The 20821-nt window shown below is 43.8% G+C and overlaps 1 protein-coding gene across 6 annotated transcripts in view; it reads left to right on the top strand.

Moving 5' to 3' along the window:
• Window positions 1–20821, top strand: part of robo3 (roundabout, axon guidance receptor, homolog 3 (Drosophila)) — a 125478-nt gene that overhangs the window by 40826 nt on the left and 63831 nt on the right. For 4 of the 6 annotated variants that reach the window (XM_078106481.1, XM_078106480.1, XM_078106479.1 and 1 more), the window contains exon 1: window positions 14576–15262. The exons of the other annotated variants lie outside the window; for them this stretch is intronic. In XM_078106481.1, the coding sequence (XP_077962607.1) occupies window positions 15076–15262 (187 nt within the window). In that variant the 5' untranslated portion in view covers window positions 14576–15075. Of the gene's footprint in view, window positions 1–14575; window positions 15263–20821 lie in introns of those variants that run through there. 6 annotated transcript variants of the gene reach the window in all.

The following is a 20821-nucleotide window of genomic DNA, read 5'->3' as shown; positions in this document are numbered from 1 at the left end:
GCCGTGCAGGGAATTAAGCAGCCAAGGAAAATCCAAGGGAGCCTTGTATCTACAGTAATGAGTCAGGAGTGAATGCCACTGATGTGAAACCAGAGGGCCCAGGGCCATCTGTTTCCCCATAGGCCTCAGAATTTGACAATTACACAGAGCCCCATAGCCACAGGCACATCCACTTTTGCTCTGTGAAATAATGTGTGGATTTGAGTGTGCAGATGTGTCTTTTTATTCATAGAAATCCTTAAAAGCATTGTTGGAAAACAAAAGCCAATCAACACAACTTCAATTTGTATGGACAAGCTTCAGCCAAATTTATCTGGAGAGCCTCACTAGTGGACACAGTTTGAAAAGGCAACGTTCATCTGGCTCAGCTGTGAGTAAGCATTTGCTATGTACAAAGCCGGGAAGACCGAGTCACAGAGAGCTACAAGAACCCAAAGAACCCCAAATCACATTTTGGTCACTTTTTGGATCCCCTTCACGTGTCTCCAGTAATAGTCACACACAGACTTGCACGTGTTCAACACTAATTTGATCATGTTTTATCCACTTTTATCTCAATCGCAGGACTCACGTGCGTACTCTGTGTTTGTGTGTGTGCGTGTGTGTGTTCTATTGCCTTGGTGCCCTGGTGTCTTTAGGCTGATTACTGCAATGCCTGAAGGGAGTGCTCCATTGTTTATGTTATTTACGAGCTTCATATAATTGGGCTGCTGCTGTTAAGCACTGCGCTCACTCAGTCAGGCCTGCAGGCTACGTGGAAGGTGAGGCTGCAATTAATGGAATTAACTCGGAAGATGCGTGAGGTTTACGAGGACCGTCACACATGGATTCAGATCTCCCGTGCGAAGCAAAGTAGTCTAGCTTGTTATGCTGCAGTTGATGATTGCATGGGTTGGTGTTTATGTTCAAAAAAGGGCTTTGCCTTGACTACATGCGTGACTTGAATCAATACCAATGAATGAATAAACACCAGTATCCCAGTTAATTCAAACATTTTGGAGATCCCGGTCTCATTCTGCATTCTTGCCGCCTCCTGGCTGGGACACAGGGGAAATTACTATTATAAAGCCTTCAAAGTAAGGAGCATGCCCGCAATATCTAAAACAAGTCAAAGAACTCCAGGGAATTCTTTTTTCTCCAACTCGTTTAGGGATGACATAAGGGATGAAAAAACTAGTTGATTGACATTTTGATAACCATTTAACAGTCATTCTCTCGTTCCAGTTACTCCATTGTGAATACATTCTGCTTTCATTGCCTCATATTAATGTTAACTGGACCTCTTTGGGTTTTGGAACTGTTGGTTAAAGAGGGACCAGACATATAAAGATGTTGCCATTGGCTTTAGGAAACCCTGTTTACGTTTCTGACCATTTTTTCCACATTCTGAAGATGAGACGACAATAATTGTTCATAGTTGTACATTCTTTAATATTAAATTGATTTGTTTTCCGAGAATATGAGCTGTTCTTTTTTTGTTTACAGTGTTGGGTCACGCGTAACCGTCACATAATATGCGCTCAGATCGGTGAGAAGAATTATTACTTGATCATTGTACTTTTTTTTTAACTCACCTATCAGTTATAAAGCGTAATGGTCTGTGGACATTCATTATTTTCTTATAACAATGATTAAACATTTATGAAGTGATGAATCAAGCACTCAGGAGGTGCAGGGCTTGAACAGTGGCCCCTACGTGAAATTAAAACTTCTGGGTTTAAATTGATTTTCTTCTCTGGATCCTTTAGATCCTCCAATTTGTTCACCTGGTGTTCTCTAAACGTGTCTTACTGTCCTATGTTGTGAAAGAAAATGCATGGACTGGCGTGATGAGTGCAATGAGAGTGAAACAAAGTGGTAATGTGTGAGCTAAAAGATGCAACAAAGCTCCATAGTGTCGAGGTGAGCCGACCTTCTCACTCTTCATACCATGGGTCTACGTTGGAGTTAATTGGGTCCATCTCATGAGGCCGCCTTGTGCATGGGTATCAGAAAACGGTGTCCCTGTCCCATGTGAGGACATCTCAACTTTGACTCATGGTGACCTAAGTTAACCCATCTCACTATACGCAATATACTTCATTTACGTACATAACCTGTGTTACATAACAACCATACTTTGTATTTTAACCAAAACCACAACTATGCAGTTTTCTGCCCGAACTACAAAAGACAACACATTAGGTTCCATCTTCTCTCCAATTGCCATACAAGGCTCTGCAGAATGTTTCAAAGCTGTTCTTCAATGCCACCGGTGTGAATAGGCAGTTTATTTGCTGGTATCAAACAGGGAGTGATGAGCAATAGGAAGCTAATGCCTTGTATTCACTGACTAAGTGGACTTGAGGTTTCATGAATGACCCAAGGTCAAAGAGATTAGCCAGATGCACGTTAGTCTGTCATCCTGCCCAAGGATGCCACATTTTCCACACTTCTTAAGTTATATTCAACCACTTTCTCTCCAGCCCTTCCCCCGTCTAGCCAGCAGACCTGCAAAACAAGTTACCTGAAAAACACAAGCTTCATTCACAGAATATTTTCTTATCTATCCACGTTTCACTTGCACCGGGTCAGCTTTCCAAAGTCCCACTGCTTCGCTCCTTTTCATTTCCAGAGCAAAAACAGTGACTTGAGATGCATTTCCTATCAGCGAAGACCGTCCAGGGAAGCAAATACAGGTCCAAGTTTCATTGGCACTTCTTTGCACCCACTCAACTTGGCTTCAGTGCAACTAATGCTCTCATTACTTGATCAAAGTTCATCTTGCTGTTATGCTCTGTTATTCCATCCTTACATCCTTTATTCCACGGTGAAACGTAGGAACAAATAAGGATGGGAATCACGCTGTCAGTCAAACCTCCTCTTTCTTTTGCTTAATGCTTGAACCAATTAAACTTTTTTATATTAACATACTTTATTTTTGTCTGCATCCATTTGTGGTGTTATTGTTATGATTTTATTGTGTTCCTAGCCGGCATGGATAACACCAAATGTTTCTTACCCTGAGATGAGAACATGAGAAATGTTGATTGAAGCTGAAGTAAGGATTTATTGTAGAAGTTGAGCTGGAACTGTTTTCTATTATTAAAAAACAAAAAAACATCATCATTAAAAACCAGAGGCAAGATTTATTTGCATCGTCATCGAAATTCTTATCTTGGTTTATATACCTTCTCTCTAAATTTACCCTAAATTTATTTTACAAACTATCCGCCTGGGTTTTCTGGGATGCAGCATGCAGATTTTCAAACTCAGCATGCGTTCTGATTTATAAATGTTAACCAGAACCGATGAAAAACTAAATGAATAGATGGATACATGCCCTTTCTACTGGAAGCTCTTTACCACCAGTGGTGTTTAGAACACAGAACGGTTTTACATTAAACATTCTCCAAACTATGCTGTGAATCCTAAAATTACTTTAAATATTTATTTGGAATACTGTAGCGGAAATTTGCTGTGCTGCTCTGATGAACCTTGTTTGCCCTCACAAACACAGACTGAATGTGTAAACACTGTCATGACCAGCGCCACAGGACTCAGGAAGAGGTAATGGACTGTAAGAAATGCACCAGTGGCCCGAACAGCTGTAGGGTTGATTCATATCGGGTGTTGTGTTTATTGAGGATGCTTTTCTAAGCTACTTCCTATGTGGCACGTAGCACCTGGTTCACCTCTACAAACTGCTTCCTGACAGACTCAAGCCTTTTTTTTGCTGTTTGACCTGCGCACCTGCTCTAAGAGTCAGTCAAACAGGTGTTCATGCTCTTCCAGCACATTACACAGTCTGTTTAACAGCGGCAAGTAGGTCATTACCTGAATTAGCGTCTTTTGGCCTCGTGTTTTGACATGAGTTGCTGATTGCTGATAGCAGCTGTTTGGGACATGTGTCTTTACCTAAAAAATCTTTGCCAAAAGAGTTGGTCGGTAGATGGGTCCAAACTGCAATGCGTCAACATGTCCCTTATCGTTTATGCCAGGGGTGTCAAACTCATTTCAGGTTGGGGCCAGATACTGTCTACTTTGATCTCAAGTGGCCCAGAGCAGTAGAATCATAGGCGGCGGTCTGGTCAGCGGAGAGGGGGCCACCTATGGTTCGGTGGATGGGTTAACCAAATATGGTCCATGTGGCAAATACAAAACACAGCACACACCGCTACAGGCGACTCCAGCATCAGTTTCCCCTCAAAGCATGTTTTGCGTTCTCACTGACTGTAGGATAGCAGTCCAATCCCGTCCAGATATTTTGCATGCCCTGTGTCTGGGATGCATCGATTTCAGCAGATGATTCGCTGGCTTGTACGCACAGATTTGATTGCAATTTTCCCTTTATCTGTCAGCTTGTGGAATGTCAACCAGTCTTTACGTATACCTTGTGAACCCCATTTTTTACCGTGGTATTTGTTATGCAAAAACAGATCAGGAGTATACATGCCACACATATGGAACAAACAGATGGTAAAGAGAAGTCACAGTAATCCCTTCTCTGTCCTTCAAATTGTCCGGTCTCCTTTATAGAAGCATTCGGGTGGCTGTTTTCCATCAGCAATATTGGAGAACAATAAAAAACATGTGCAGCTCCCTGAGTGACAATGTCAGATGACGGTGTCAACACTCATTGTTACACTCTAATGCGGCAAACCTGCCACTCCCCTTTCTACTCCCAAATATATCCATTATTCACCCCTCCTGGTCTGACCTTGGGTGCAATCCTGTGATAGCTCTCATTCAACAAAACTTCAACCCAGCTGACTCCCTCACAGTGATGGGCAGGGGGACCATTGTCTTGTGATCTACCAGAGAGAACATCACTCTGCTGGGTCTTGCCTCGGGAGCCCCCGTCACCAGTGTACTAGCGTGCTGCACATTCTCCCTGGGGTCATGCCATGTCCCCGGTCAGGCTGGAGGTGCTATAAACAAAAAGAGACAGCGGGGAGAGGGGGAGAACAATGAATCCCCCTCTTTTTCTTCTTCCAGCCTTGTCTCTCTTCCCTCCCTCAGCCACCAGGGACATTGTAAATCAGAGGGCAGGGCTGTGGAGAAACCTGAGCCGGGAGTAAGGCAAGGAGACATTAAAGTGGGAACCTGGCTCTCTGGGAGCCCGGCCATTCCTGTCATCATTAGGAAGCGTGGGAGACAAAGGCAGGAAGAGATGATGATGAGGCATGGGATGAAGGGAGAGGAGGTGGTGGGCTAGGATTCACACTCTCAGATGTACGTTTTATAATGAAAACAGAAATACATGTCCCTCTCTTGCTTTTCTGCGACACTCACACGGGTCATTAATCCAGATTGGCTAGATTTAGTTCTGACAGCTCAGGCGCTGGCAGACAAAGGTAATCCAGCAGTGATTTTCAGGGAACAAGGGATTTTGATTTCTACCCAGCCAGGAAAGAGAAAACCAAAATCATTGGCAGGGCTGTCTTTGTGCAGCGCTGCCTAGCCTACATACAAGCAATGTCCTTGCATTTACGGGGATAAAGCCATCTCTGACAATGGGGGGTGGGGCTGATGGAGAGGGAAAGGCTGAAGTGAGGAATTGATGAAAGGGATAAGACAGTGTGTGTGCGTGGTTTTTTTTGTGTGTGTGTTAAAGGTTTATACCTTTGTGTCTTCAGTTTCAGGTCGATAGATTGCTGCCAGAAAAAGGTCCTAAAACCTGGAAATACCTCAGTGGATTCCATATCATTGAAAAGTTGGATGCATTTTTGTTGCTGATTGGATGCCTGAAATAAGGTCTTTGGTCGACACAAGCTGAAATTTTAGAATTGTTCGGAGACTAGCAAAAGTGATCATTATAAAGGGGGGCTCTGGTCATTATAAAGTTAGTTTAGTCATCTCATTAAACGAGCCTCAATGAGATGACTAAACTAACTCACTAGAACACTAGTCCTTTAGTTTAGTGGAAGTGACATAAAGTCATGCGACCCTAATGTGACTCCCATGTACCCTAATGTGCTTTTTCCTCTTTATTTTACTGGGCAAAATCTGTAAGAATCATCAACATTTCTTTGCCCCTGATCTCTTTTGTATTTCTTACAAAATATTTGATTCCAATTGGGCTTATGTTGAAGCAACCAGCATAATTTCTTGGTTGGCTTACAAAAATACATCATCCCTGCAGCGCTCTGTCTAAGCACCTGATACGGCTCCAAATCAGTCATGGTTGAAGAATGTTCTCACTTTTCTTACTGTTTACCGAGGCTGTCAAGGTGGGTTTACTCAGCTCTCTTACTCTCAATGACATGACACAGTAACTTTGGCCGCAGGTATCTCCCCCCCTCCCTCTCCCTCTTAGAGGTAACTAAGCCCAGTGGAATGTTTCACGCCCCTCTCCCCGACCTCTGCGAGTGTTTGGACATGGCTTCGACCCATCATCTCACATTTTCCCCTTCGAGGTAGTGAGGCTTAACCCTGACAGTTTATGAAGAGGGTTGAAGAAGTAAAGCCAGTGCCTCTTTTGACTGGACTCTTTCCACGGCAGACCAAGGGAGGGCTGTTATGTCGGAGAGCGCCGAGAGGCACGGAATGGAGCTCCATCTAAAAAGAGAAAGCTCCTTGGGGGACCTTGAAGGCTTATCCAGACCAGAGCTGTAGAGGAGCTTCTATAGGCCTGGTTTTAAACACACAATGCCCACTGTTTCACGGGTTGCATTTCAGCCTATAAGGTTATGAAGTTGTCTCTCTTCATTAAAGTGTATCTTCATCGAGACTATCCATAATTGGTGTGTCGTTTACAGGCTGAACTGTGAGAAACATGTCGTTTTCCTGTTTAATGAAGGCACAGAGATCCTCAAAAGTAAAGTAGAACCCAGGCTCAAACAACACCTTCAATCTCACTCAAATATTATATGGATAGCAAGCAAGTAACAACTATTTGAATCCATTATGATATGACAAGGATTTTCATTGCTTCAGAAGGTTAAACTCTCATTAGACAACCTATGCATGTTTTCTATTCGCAGGGTGTATTCTACACATTTATCATTGCTTCCAAAACCTGTTTTACTTCCAAAACCGTTCTAAGAATCGTTATCATCATGGCACGCTATAGACTGTATATAAAAAAGTGGACGTTGTCATCACAGGCTTCTGTAGGACCATAGGAGTCGCCCACCGGTGGACGTTGATGCAGCTTCAAGGCACTTCCACTTTGGCTTAACTTTTCAGAACCACAGGTTGGCACCCTAATTCACCCAATACCCCGTGTAACAGGCGAACAGCTTACATTCACACAGATGCTAATCTGTTTGAAAAATATCAGATTAAATATGATATTTAACATTCATTTCAGGTAATATTAGGCAGGCATTTGAATGAGGGCTAGACACATCTTAAATAAAAGTTAAATGGACTTTACCTCTTCTGTTATTCATCAAAGCACAGAGCACTTTAACACATTATTCATCCATTATTAGCCATACTGACGGCAGGATCTTTTCCGGTAAACTGGTAGATGAGGAGTGCCTGGTCGGATTGTTGTTTTCTGTTGTTTTTTCTGTTGATTGTTGTGGTCCATTTGCACTAGTGATTTAATTTCACTAGTGAAAATGGACCACATGCTGGAGTGGGCTGGAACAGAGGGTTCTATCAATCTTCTATCTTTCTATCAACACACAGAATAAAGTCATGGAATTAGACTGTAATGAGAAAATTAGGGCCAATTTCTATTTCATTTGTCAGATTTTCTTAATGCATCTAAGTGGAAGTACTTGGCAGATTTGAGAGAAACGTACAAAAGCTCAAGCTCTAGTGCTACTGACCTTCACAGTGCATAATGCATACACACTTTAAAACAAGGAAAACTGCAAGAACCAATCAACAAAGATCATATTTGACATGACAGTAACAGTCGGGGGCTTAAATAAATGTAAAAGTAAAAAACAGATATGCTATGCTGAATGCTTTCCTCTTGTTCCATTTAAGGTGTGGCTGATTATATATAAAGGTTATATTTGTATAAACAAACTGGAAAGTATTTCTCCATTTACTGCCACCTCCAATTAAAATGTGTTATTTTTATTTATTAGATCGATTTTCAGTACTACAAAAGAGTTTGTTGTGTACATTCATGATGCTGTTAATTTCCCTGTCATTATTTGCAAGACAGCAGCTCTATCCTGGAAAATACACTGGGCTGTTTTGCACAAAACCGCCGCTAAAGTAATAACAGAATGTGCAGGTGATGAGATGGGGTCGAATTCATGTAGGAGACAAAAGCCTCTAGCGTTTTCAGTTTGCAATGGTGGAAAACATGGCATTGTCTGTTTGGCATGTGTGTGTGTGTGTGTGTGTGTGTGTGTGTGTGTGTGTGTGTGTGTGTGTGTGTGTGTGTGTGTGTGATAATTGCCCCCTGGAAGTAGATATGAGCGGCACGGTGGCGTGGTGGTTAGCACTGTCGCCTCACAGCAAGAAGGTCCTGGGTTCGATTCCGCCCAGTGGCCTTTCTGTGTGGAGTCTGCATGTTCTCCCCGTGTCTGCGTGGGTTCTCTCCGGGTTCTCCGGCTTCCTCCCACAGTCCAAAGACATGCTCTGGGGATCAGGTTGATTGGGGACTCTAAATTGCCCGTAGATGTGTGAATGTGAATGTGAGTGTGAATGGTTGTATGTCTCTGTGTTGCCCTGCGATTGGCTGGCGACCAATCCAGGTTGTACCCTGTCTATCGCCCGAAGTTGGCTGGGATGGACTCCAGCCCCCCCGCGACCCTGTGTGCAGGATAAGCGGTTTGACAATGGATGGATGGATGGATGGAAGTAGATATGAGGAAACGGGTATGAAATATTGTTCTGCAATCTCTCTTCCAATCTCACAGATGCTCTCCTTTTCTTTTGATTTCATATCCCATCACATGCTGAGAAAGTCGGCTCCAGATGCAAACAGAATGATCATAATGTCTTCATCAGTTGGAGAATGTGTTAACTCTTTCCACTCTTGCGGTTAGCATTATTCTTACAGAAAATAAGGCATCTCAGGGAGGCCAACTAACCGCTAGGCTTGAATGGCTCCTGTCACACACTGTATTAGCCTCTGTGAAAGGCCAGGGCTGCCTCTTAATGCCAGGTGAGAGAGAGGGGAGAAACAATTTTGTTCTGGTTCCCCGGCAGCTTTGTCAGCGAGAGTGTGAGTGTGTGTGTGTGTGTGTGTGTGTGTTTGTGTGAGACGTAATTACCGCCGCCGCCCCTCCTCCCCAGAGCAGACTGGGAGAATTGGAAGAGTCATTTCATCTTTGAGGAAAGGAACGTATGGGAACTCTGCGGGGCGGGGAAGCAGAGGAAGCTAAATTACAGAGCAGCGCGGCGTGGCAGCCGGTGGGGTACTCTGACCCTCTGTCCTGACACCACTTGGAGCCTGAGAAGAAGGCTATTTCTGCCAGAGGGGCAGGACACAATAACATGACGTGCTTGCAATCCTAGAGCCATTCCCCAAATACTGCCTTAGTGAAAAAGACTATATTCTCCAAGGATGAGACAGAGACAATTTAGACCTGTAGCTCTAAAAAAACTGAGTTGATTAAACGCCTCGGTATCATAGTTCCAACAAAACCTGACCTTTACAAATATGTTATTTGTTAGAGGGCTGCTGTATTAGACGCGGGATTACTGTTACTGCACTAACATGCACTGCTTGGTTTACAATACGAGAGTGACATTTGTTTTTCTTTCGAGGACTTGTCCTTAGTGAGGTAAACATGAAAATAGGTTGTTATAGAAGACGGGCCCATTGGAGGTTTTCAAATACCAAATATCAGCAGGCTCACTGTTAATTTGATACCTGATCACCATAGCTGAGTCAAGTCTAAGTTTGAAATGATGAAACTGAAAAGGTTAGCCCTGATTATTTAAAGTGGAGCCATGTGCAGATTCCTGTCTTCTGCCAGTCTGGTGGCTCTGAAAAGAGCCACATTGCAGCTTTTGTTCCTTGTCATAAGGACTTTCGTGGACGGAGCACATGGAAGCTGTACTTTATTTCTACTCCAATGCTTTCTCCATCAGTTGGTTTGCTGTGTTATTTTGTGACTTTCGGATTGAAACACAGCGACAGCGGTACATTGCTTAGTTTCCAAACCGGTCCTCCTCTACGCTTGAGAGCTTGCCAACCACCATCTAAGGCATTATGCAGAAACCTCTGTCAGAATATGTGAAGATATGTTTCTGGAATGGCTTGAGGAAGCAACAATTTGATGGTAAAATTCTTACCAAAAGGCACATGAAAACACAACAAAGTGAAAACGAGACAACATAATGAGTCTTTTAAGGGTAACAAACAATGCAGTTGTTTGTTGAGTGAGGAGAATTTCTCTCCTCATCAGAGCTGTTTTTCTGTGGTGGCAGTGTGACATCAACACACAGAGATGAGACATTTAAAAAGGAAAAAACCTTGCACAGCGGACGCCATCTGTCTTACTAACGAAACGCAAATAAACTATTATGTCAGATTGTAGAGTGACACCATTGCTGTAAGGACCAATGAATTTTGCAGCGAAGTAAAAAGTCAGCCAAGTCATAAAATGTTATATCGTGGCAAGACATTAAAAATAACCATTTTCCTCACCCAATTCAGCCCCCTTCCATTTCCATTATTGGCAACCCACTCAACTGCTGTCTTCAGAGCGAGAGAAATCCATGGAGCTTACGGTATGCCTGCCAAATGTAATTGCCGCTCATTACAAAATACAATCAGTGTATGAAACCACTTGAATAGTTAAAATCCTGGAAGATAGACAAGGGGTTAATGTTGCCTTTGACACTCTAATCTGCCCTCCTCATCATGGCAGCCTACCCACTAGGTCTTCATACATTCGTATCAATTTTGCAGATTTGCAGAAAGCGCGGTGGAGGTAGAGTTGACGTGTGCAAGGGGACAGAGGGGGAGTCTCGCTTCAGAGCCCCGAAATGAATAGAGGGCCCCTCATTATGGAGCAAAGGAAAAGACAAAGAGTTCCCGGTTAGGAAGGGGGGGGGGGGGGGGGGTGGAGAGGTAGATCCTTATATAATTAGACCAGAGGAGAGAGTGTGAGGAAACATGGGGAGAAAGGAGATTTTATGCAAAAGAGAACTGCAGCCTGAATGCAGCCTGTCGGATTGTTCATATTTCATATTGTGGGACTGTGTCCAAACTGAGGGAAGCCAGCGAGAGAAACAGGAAATGAGTTACTCCTTAAAAAGACCTGCTTTACCTTCTCTGTGGCCCCTCTCGCTCTTATTTTCTACCCCCCGCCTCTTCTCCTCTCTTCATCCCTCAGGGAGGATGGGTAACAGCCAATCCCATTGAAAGGCAGATCAATAAAGAGATATATTGTCATCACGGAGCGCCACCCGCTTAATCAATTAATCTATAATAGAATCCATTCACTGGAGCCTCTTAGAGGGCCTGTCTTCCTATTACTAGCTATGGGTCAAAAAAAGGTGCAGACATATGGGGGTCTCATTACTATTAATGATGGCTGGGGTGGGGGAGTAGATACTGCTGATATGCATTCAATGGCCTTCCTAAGTAACAGTGGTCATGTTTTATAGTATATTTACCTATTACTGTTATCATATATAAATATATATGATAACAGTAATGGGTCAGCCGACCAAGATTATAAGCAGCATTCCTAATGAATTATTATCTATGCCCTGCTGCATCATCAGATATAGGGACGCGTATGTTATGCTCAATGCACAGTATATGCTGTTGATGCTATCTTGTTATTTTCTGCCTCAAGCCGCGGTGGTGCAGCGGTTATAACCTCGGTATAAGCGCTCCATCACAGTCTGCCAAGTAGAGATTGCAAAGGTACCTTAAAGATGAACATTCACTGTTGAACACAGATGGGCTTCAGGTGAAAATAAGAGTGCAAGGCTTGTGCAACTAAAAGGCAGTATTTGCCAAGTTTATCGTGCCCATTTAGTCCATCAAATTCACAGACAGATAATCTTTGTCATCAACAGCCGTGGTCGCAGACATAACAGGGGGACTTTTATTCCCCCGACTCAACTTTATGAGTTCTAATTGTAAGCCAGCAAAATGACCTCTTGAATTCTCACAGCCAGAGCTGCCATCACTGTAGATCCTACGATAAACTAGATTAATGAAGGGGTAGAAAGGGTTTCCATATCGGCTTTAGGCTTCTTCATAGCAACGTAACTTTTTGGAAACCTTTTTAGTTGCTTGTACATTGTTTCAGTCAACATTTATTTTTAGTAAGCTCCACCCTCTTGTCTGTCTCTTCTGTTTGCAAAAAAATATGATGACGGCCTTTGGCTCCTTGGCTACTAAATTTGATTCGTGAGGAAAACGTGGACTCTGGATATTGTTCTTGAATTCCATAGAAGCATTTAATCAACTGTTCACGGCGTGGAATAATGCAATCACTTGTAGTGGCAGCACAGTGCTAAAACAAAGAGGTCAGGCATACATCATGGTCTCAATTCCATTATGGTCATTAGTTTATTCACCCACTGTGTTGAGCAAAGAACACTAGGATTGATCTTCCAACTCCTACGATTTACTGTTTGTAAATTCTAGCATTTTACTTCAAACCTTGCTGTGTAAAAGATGAGCTAAGTAAAATGAAAAGTCACTGACCGCCCAAGCCTTTCAGACTAATTAGACTCCATAGATCAAAGAGGAGGTTGTCTTTTCATAGCGCTGCCAGGAAATGCTGTAATTCTGCATTTCCTGAAAGCTGAAGGCCTTTGCAATGCATTCAAATGAATCGCAAAAAAAATCCCCTTTTGAAACCAAGCCTTTATGTGTGGAGAAAGCATAATTCTATGATCTATGGCTCAGCTGCAAGTGTGCAGTGTTACACCAAACCCGTCTGATGGGCTGTCGCTGTAATTCAGCACCTAATGTGGATAATTAGTCTAAATTCATGGAGTGCTTGATTCCACTGACAGCTTCACCAAACGTTTGACGAAGACACCGTGGTAGCAGCATCAGTCACAGGCGAACGGAAATGCAGTTAGTGGAGGGCCTCTTCATGTTTTATTCAATCACAGAGCGATGCTCAATTAATCAGTTTCTACAATTAAATTAAACATGTATATGCATAAAACATGAGAGAAATATCAGGGGTCTTTAAACCCTGCACGGTTCCTTGTGAGCCCCAAAATGGTGTTTATATTCTGCTTTCTACAACAGGCTTTGAGGCTTTAGTGATGTGGAATCATTCCTTTTTCCCCCCAATGTCAGGAGCTGTGTGAGACCGAATGTGCCAAATCTCAGCTCAGTATGCGCCCCTTGATGCAGACCACCATCCAATGCATTTCTATAAATGTCAAGAGCTGTTTACTAGGTCTGTCTGACCCCTAATATTTATTCAGCTTAACAGCACTCTACCCAATCACTCTGTATGGCTTCGTGGCAGAAGCGTGGCCCTCTATATGTCAAGTCTCATTGGCTGCAGTTTGCTCTATCTCCTGGCACATGTAATATTGTTTTTCGCTTTCCATTAAGTTCAGGCAAAGCCTGGGCTGCGATAAATACTGACATTTCGCAATGGTGTGTGGGGTTTGTTTGTGTCTCCCGGTGCCTGAGTGATTTTCGTTGGCTGATGTGTAAACATAGCACCACAGTTGGCATGGTCAAAGGTCTTTCAAGTGTAAGTAGGAATTTGCATTTGGATTCATATTGCTGCCAACATAACTTATGCCTCTGCACAGATAACAGCTCTGTGATAAATGTTGACATTTGCACCACATTGGATAGTGTGACTTCAACTCCATAAGGCTGTTCCTAAACAGATTTAATCCAAGCAGAATTTTAAAAAAGGACCGTGGGAACATTTCCCGGAAAACCAAATAGGTTTCTCTGTTATTTTGTGAAAGCATAGAATTATTATTTTTGCTCCAAATTATTCAAATGTGCAAGATGCTGCTGTAGCCTTTGATGGTGGTTATAGTTGTCTTTCTCTTCAATGTAATTGAACCATTTTAAAGCATCTAAGAAAAGTAAACACAAAATCCATTATGACCAAGATGGCATTCACCCAAGTTAACCATAAGGGGGCTGTAAACATGTGGCCAATTTGAAATAAAGAAGTCAATTATATCCTACCGCAACATACAAGTAGGTCTTGTGGTTTGCAACAGCATTTGATCAGTATGCATCGTAAGGCTTCCAGAATGAAGGGAGATATATATCGTATTTTGTTTTTGGCATGTTTTACGTTAATGCGTTTGTTACGTTATGGGATGCTGGACCAGTTTTGGCGTTTCTAGTAATCTGGCCCTTTAAGACTTTGGTGTTGTGGTCGTGAAGCTGCACAGAATGAAACCAAAAGTGTGCCTTTAAATCACAGGAGGACACCATTACATGAAGTCACAATTGGAATAATATCACATGAGCACATGTAGAACCACACAATTGGAATCATTGCGACTATAAAAAACGTTCACATTCCGAATTAGTGTCGGTTTTCTGAAAATAAATAATGACTGGAATAAAAAACATTGGGGATTGGGATTCGAACGATCGTGTTTTCATTATTTACCATGGATTTAGTTGTGTTTATGTAAATAGTACGAAGTTGTTAACGCATGACAACGCGTTATTACATTTTAGTCTTATTTTGAAAGCGATACCGGAAACCATCTCTCCTGCTCCATGCGTCTTCACTACAGTGCTTTCGGGCTCCTGGAGCGCGCCGTGTTGGATGAGGCCGGAGGAGTTCATTCCTAGTAGCGGAGCAGGAGGAGTGGAGCGGAGGCGTGGAGCGGCCACGCACGGGAAGAAGAAGAATAAGAAGAAGTGGAGCTTCGTGTTTCACAGTTTCAAGTTCACAGTGCTTCTCTCGGCGCCAGCACCTCGCGCACCTGCAGACCGTCCCACTCAGCGGGGCTGCTCGTGTGTGTTTCTCCTGAGTGACGTTAGCGTGGGGACAGGACTGGAGGGGAACGTGGACCGACCGACAGACTGACCCACCGAGCGAGCGCTGCCTGCCATTCACAGCCGCCTCTCCTCTCATCACCCGCGGCTTACTTTCCACGGACCATCCGCCCACTTTTTGCAGCGGTCCAAACAAGTTCCCCGGCTCGAAGCTGCGGTTTCTTTGTACCGCGCAGAGATGCTGCGCGTGGAGCTTGATGCCGTATCCATCCCATAGCCTGGGAGTCCTCCGCGCGTCTTTTTGGATATATCAGCATCACCGCTGCTGGACAGCCAGTCCGGGACCCACCGTAGCTACCTATGACACATCTGAGTGGATAATGGAGTACCGCCACACTTCGGTTCCCTTACTGGTTTTATGTGTTCTCACAACTTTGGCATATGGTGAGTGGAAATTGGCATGGCTGGTTGTTTTTTGGGTTATGTTTGCACAGATGCTCCATATCATCGGCTCCCACTGACTCCCCAGAGCTCTGAAGCACAGTCCAATATAAAAACTAAAATGAAGAAATCAATTTCACATATAATGTTACTTTTGGTACTATTTTGTGCCCTCATTTGTTTGCGTTATTGCATGGAACCCATGCGCGGGTCAGTGAGTTATAATCCCCCTGGATGATGTAATTTAAAAGGCCACTTAAGGCCGTGGACACATGAGTGGCCCATGTGCAGCTTTACTCTGCGTCCAGCCCCAGGGACCGTGGATTCGCACCAGCATCTGGTCCCCACAGAAACGCAACGGTGCTCCGTTGTCTAGCCAGCTCGTTTATCTCTATCAGGCCCATTAAGGGAGGACCTTTCCTCAGCACAGTGCACTTGTGTCTCCTCTTGCTGCTGCATGGTATGAGCAAGGCAGGGTTGGGAGGTTTTAGTTCCCCCTCTGTGGATGGTGATGCTGACAATATAATGATTTCCTTTTTTCTTTTCTTCTACTGTGATGGATAAAAGGCTTTGCCAGATGCTACGTTTTAAATGTTAAACTCATCTACTGTGTTTCCATTGGACGGCTCCCTGCGTGGTGTTGTGATTGTCTGGATAACACACGCAGTGGTGCGGGATAAAGAACCCGTTTCCTTGAGTACAGCCTCCTCTAAATCCCAATTTACACAACTCCTACACTCCAAGCACCATATGGACGGCATATTTAATTGCTCATTTTGAATTCAATGATCTGCTTTCAGCTCCGCTCAAACTAAACTATGGGCAGAAAACTAGATCTGTAGGAACACCATCAGGAAGACTACTTGTAGGCCGACTCCACTTATGGAGCGTGAATGCAGACTGGATGCTGTATTCAGAGATTCTCCATCAATCACTGAGGCGCGACTGGTAGTTTGTGACCAGCAGGCCCTTCGTCCCACGCACCTACACAGAAACACCAGCCGCCTGTGACGCACAAAGCATCGCTCTTCTACACAAGTGGGCTGTTATAGTCTGTGACAGCGTGGTGTCGTCGGGCCTGGACCCAATGCTGAGGATCCCCTTTCTCTTTTACAATGCTGTAAACATTGGCTATGAACCCAGAGCATAACACCTCGGCATCTGTGAGAGTGCTCCTTCACTGACTCCAGACGCTCCTCTGGGACAACGCAGGCTGGATTGAAGCTTGAGCAAAAACCATGTCAGTTTTACTATTTGAAAGTGCATTAGTGTAGATTAGATTAAATAGATTAAAAGGGGGAGGGCACTTTATTTCAGTGGGAGACCAACCATCTCAGCCTTTCCCTAACCATCATAACAGCCCCCCCCCCCACCTCTCTCACAAAGTGTACAACAACAAAAAAAGGTTACAGTTTCTATAATTTTTTTCGTTATTTTTCCACGCATGACAGTTCCACACTGACATGAATATGTCGCGAACATGGGCGCTCGCAGTAGCGGGGCAGAGAACACTAGAGTGACTAGACCTGACCGGTCCTTCATTTTTCGTGGACGTGCACGACCATACAATTTGGCATTTCTTGCTAGAAGTATTGCTTAAAGGATGAGTCAAAACATGGACAGATTTAACCAAAAGCATCGGCATGATTAGATATCCCAAAGAAAAGTGTCTGTGATTAATATCCGGTTGGCAAATTTCACATCACTGCTTATTTAACAAGCACTACTGACTTTTTGTATGGCATTGTTAATGTCTAGGACTGTTTTCCACCACAAGGACAAACTTTTAGGAAAATGGTCCTGTATTTGGTCCGGATGCTGCAGTGTGCTCCTCTCCATCAATGCACGTCTAATAAAATTGTTTTTTCACATGGAAGTGACGCGCAGATTTTGCTCGGCAGGAGGACAGAAAATGTTGTTTTTTCAATACTGTGTGTAAATGAAGGTGAATATTAACCTGATCATTTACAAAGTAAATTTGAGGGTAACTTCTGTACACAATAAAAAACAGATCAGATCAAGTTAAAGGTAAAGAAAATATTTTTATTTCTCTGAAGAGTCATTCCTTCAACAATGGGATTCTGCCAGTGGCATTAACACTTTCAGTGGCCGTACATTGACGGAGGGGATTGACCCTGCAGCGACATCTCTATTAGGAACTCAAAAACATTAGTAAAAGATAGCAACGGTAGCTTTTTATCAGTCTCAGCCTTGTGGTGATTAGCGCAGTCTAACATGTATTGAGCTCATCCTATTGCTATTAGCAAACTGACGACACGTGAGCTTCTTTCAATACTTTGTCAGTGGAAAGAAGCACACCGGAAAAACTCTGTAGTGTCTGAGTGCTATCACACACTCGCTCCACCTTCCTCCTCCCCCACCTGCCTGCCCATCTGTTCCTTACGGATCAATTAGCCCGTCAATAGCTCAGCAGGTTTGGCTACGATGGACGACGAGCGATCTGCCTCTCCTGGAAGGTGGAAGTACGAGTTAGCCTTGGTTTGCTCCGACTCAATAATGTCTCTCCAAACGTCCTCCTCCTGTCTTCACTGAATCAGCAGCGCTAATCATGCGCTGCAATTGACGTTTGAAGCTCAGTCCCCCCCAACAATTTGCTAAATTTAGAGCTGACTGATCAAAAAGCTTGCGTTTTTAGTCCATGCTTGGCACTGAGCAGTCACTCATTATGTATCCCCTTGATAATAGAACTTCACGTGCCCAAGTGTTCATTGCACAGCAGCTCGATGACGCCTCGTAGTGCATTATTAACGAGTTATTTGTGCACTGGGCCGAAGCAAAATGCAAAAAAGCACGTCACTTTCTCTCTGTAAATGTAAGTGATTGCGGTGCTGTGATATTTCCCGTGCACATTCCCGCCACACAGGGCCAAATTGAACACGCCGTCGCTCTCCACAGACTCCTCCACCGGTCATCAGAGGAAGGGGGCAATAGGCCGAGCCGGGACTTTATTTAGCAGCTAGCGCTGACAGGTCAAGTCAGCTAGTCCCGCTACGTGAAGGTCTGGAGTGTTACCACCCATGGGGCCTGGCACAATGCTACCCGAGGGCCCCACCTTTGGCTGCAGACAGATGCATGGCCCCCAGACAGTTTGCTGGTAACACTGAAATAGAAGAACGGACATCGGACCGTGATGAAGTGTGCCGACAATGCCAATATGGAATCGCTTTTCGATACCCAACCAGAGTCTATTCAACTGTTATATTCCTTTCATATGGAGATGCATCTTCATTATGTGGCACAATGAGGTCACAGGTTCAGCAAAAAATCAACTATACAGTGTATACTGTATTTCACGCTTTATCATTCATATATGTTATATAATTGAGTAACAACAATATGTTGCGTGTATAACAATTATATAGGATTCAGTCAAGAATCATCATTCTTATTATCATGTTAACAATATATTATAAGGAAACTACTACTTTTGTTTAGTAATTTTCTTGTGGTGAGTGAGTGATTAGTACAATAATTCCAATAACTCCTGTAGTGACAGTGATTCTTCAGAGCTTTGTACACACGGCGTTTAGAGTTGGACCACGTCTAACTGGAGCACATGCTCTTCATGTAGCATCACATGGAATCTCCATGTTGTGCCATTTTTTATCACCCATAGACGTCTCTGGCGTCCGGTTGGAAGCACAACAGAGTTGTTGTGTCAGAAGGAAGGCCGTGGAGGAATAGCTGCAGCTGTCAGTCACCACGTTGGGTATATGGGCGAGAGCCTGGCACTCCAAAGCTGGATGTGAGGATAGAGACAGCAAATAAGGGAAGGGTTTTCAGCGGCGGTGCATTGAGGTGATGTGCAGAGGAGCGACTCTGACAGGCGCTGAGGATTCTTTTAACTTTAGAACTTCCCTAAGAAGTGACAGCTGTTGGGGACTTGTCATTTGGTGATGATGTGTGTTGATACAGTAGAAGGAGTCGGCCACAGTTTGGTAATTGCCGGTCTTGCGTGATGTCCTGAAGGGAAAAGGCTCATTAAAGAAATCTGACTAGGCCGACGAGGCAATTAGAGTTCTCTGGTTGTGCAGCTCAGTGATTTGGCAGCTGGGTTTGATTCCTTGAACCCCCTTTTACATCACTTTCTCCACTTCCCATCTCAAGTAGCCTTTTAAACCAATATTCCCTCCAAATGCCTTCCATAAATTCTCATTTCTTGTCACCATAATGAAATACTTGAAAACTTTTAAATATGAGGGCTCTTTCACCCCTGTGATTGATATCATGCTGTCCTCATGTAGCTCCTTACTGTGCCAGAGTGGACCATCTTTACCTGTGTACCCTTTACCATAAGGATTCATATAAGGCACATATGTCAAACTCTCAAACTCACGGCCCGAATGACTTTGCTACTGAACTACAGAACAGTCTTCAGCTTCTTCTATATCGATTTGCCCCCCCTCCGTCGGCTGTATCGTCGTCTACTGTGCACCACCCCTCCCTATGATTTTAATGGTCTGGCCCGCTTTCAATCGAAGTGGGCAGTATCTGGCCCGTACCTGAAATAAGTTTGACACCCCTGATTTAAAATTAGTTGCTACTGATGGAAACCAAAGGACAAAGAGCTGGTTGCTAATGGCAACCCTCATTGACAGGCCCTATACAAGCACACTGTACTAATTCGTCAAACTAAAAAGAGCACAGAGCTGTTGTTTCCATCTCAGAACTGATGAGTTGCTGTTCAATTAATACGTCTCTCATGTAGATTATTTTAGCATTTAACAATGAACTCACTCACAACCCCTTCTTCATTTCTTAAACGTACCTTAGGTTGTCCCTGAGCCCTTCCTCCCTGCTGAGATGGATTGGAGCAGATAGCAGGCAGCCTGTGTGTGTGTCTGTGTGTGTGTGTGTGTGTGTGTGTGTGTCTGTGTGTGTGTGTGTCTGTCTAGGTGGTCACAGACTTGATAGAAGCTGTAAATACGCTGCTGTGGGACAAGAAGCCAATGGGCATCTCCAACCAGTGTTGTGCCCGTCATCTCCTGAAGCAAGGGAGAGAGCACACACACTGCTCAACCTAAATGGACCGATGAGAATAAATTATGAAGTCATCAGCATCCAGTAGATACCGTCTATGACGAAAAACGTGTCCTCCGACACATTTGCTCCCTTGTAAAGCAACACGACTGCCACATTTCTCCTCTACCGCCTCTTGTCTCTTCTCATCACACAGAACAACAGTGGGAGTCTAGTCACTACATGCAGTTGCTGCTCTGCTGCTCCAAGCCCTGTCCAAAATAAAATGAATGCTTGTTACTGGCGGCGACTAGAACTCAGACTAACGACTCTGGGCAGCCTGTGTGATGACTTGAAGGATGCTGGACTGCTTGTATTCATGTCCTCAGGACCACTTTTTGCAGAAGTTGCATTCAAAGTTCTCTAAATGCTTAAATATGAGAATAGTTTAGCTACCCATCCTCTGCATCATAGACATTGACATATGATGTTTGTCAGATTATTCATAGCAGAAATGGGCCACGTCAAACTTGACAGTTGAAACGTTGATGTAAGGGAGTTAATCCCTAAATATAAATAATC

This window comes from Gasterosteus aculeatus, chromosome 7 (assembly GCF_964276395.1).
Source record: "Gasterosteus aculeatus chromosome 7, fGasAcu3.hap1.1, whole genome shotgun sequence".
In the NCBI taxonomy this organism is placed as follows: domain Eukaryota; kingdom Metazoa; phylum Chordata; class Actinopteri; order Perciformes; family Gasterosteidae; genus Gasterosteus; species Gasterosteus aculeatus.
The sequence above is the reverse complement of the archived record's forward strand: the minus strand, read 5'-3'. Positions and strand labels throughout refer to the sequence as shown.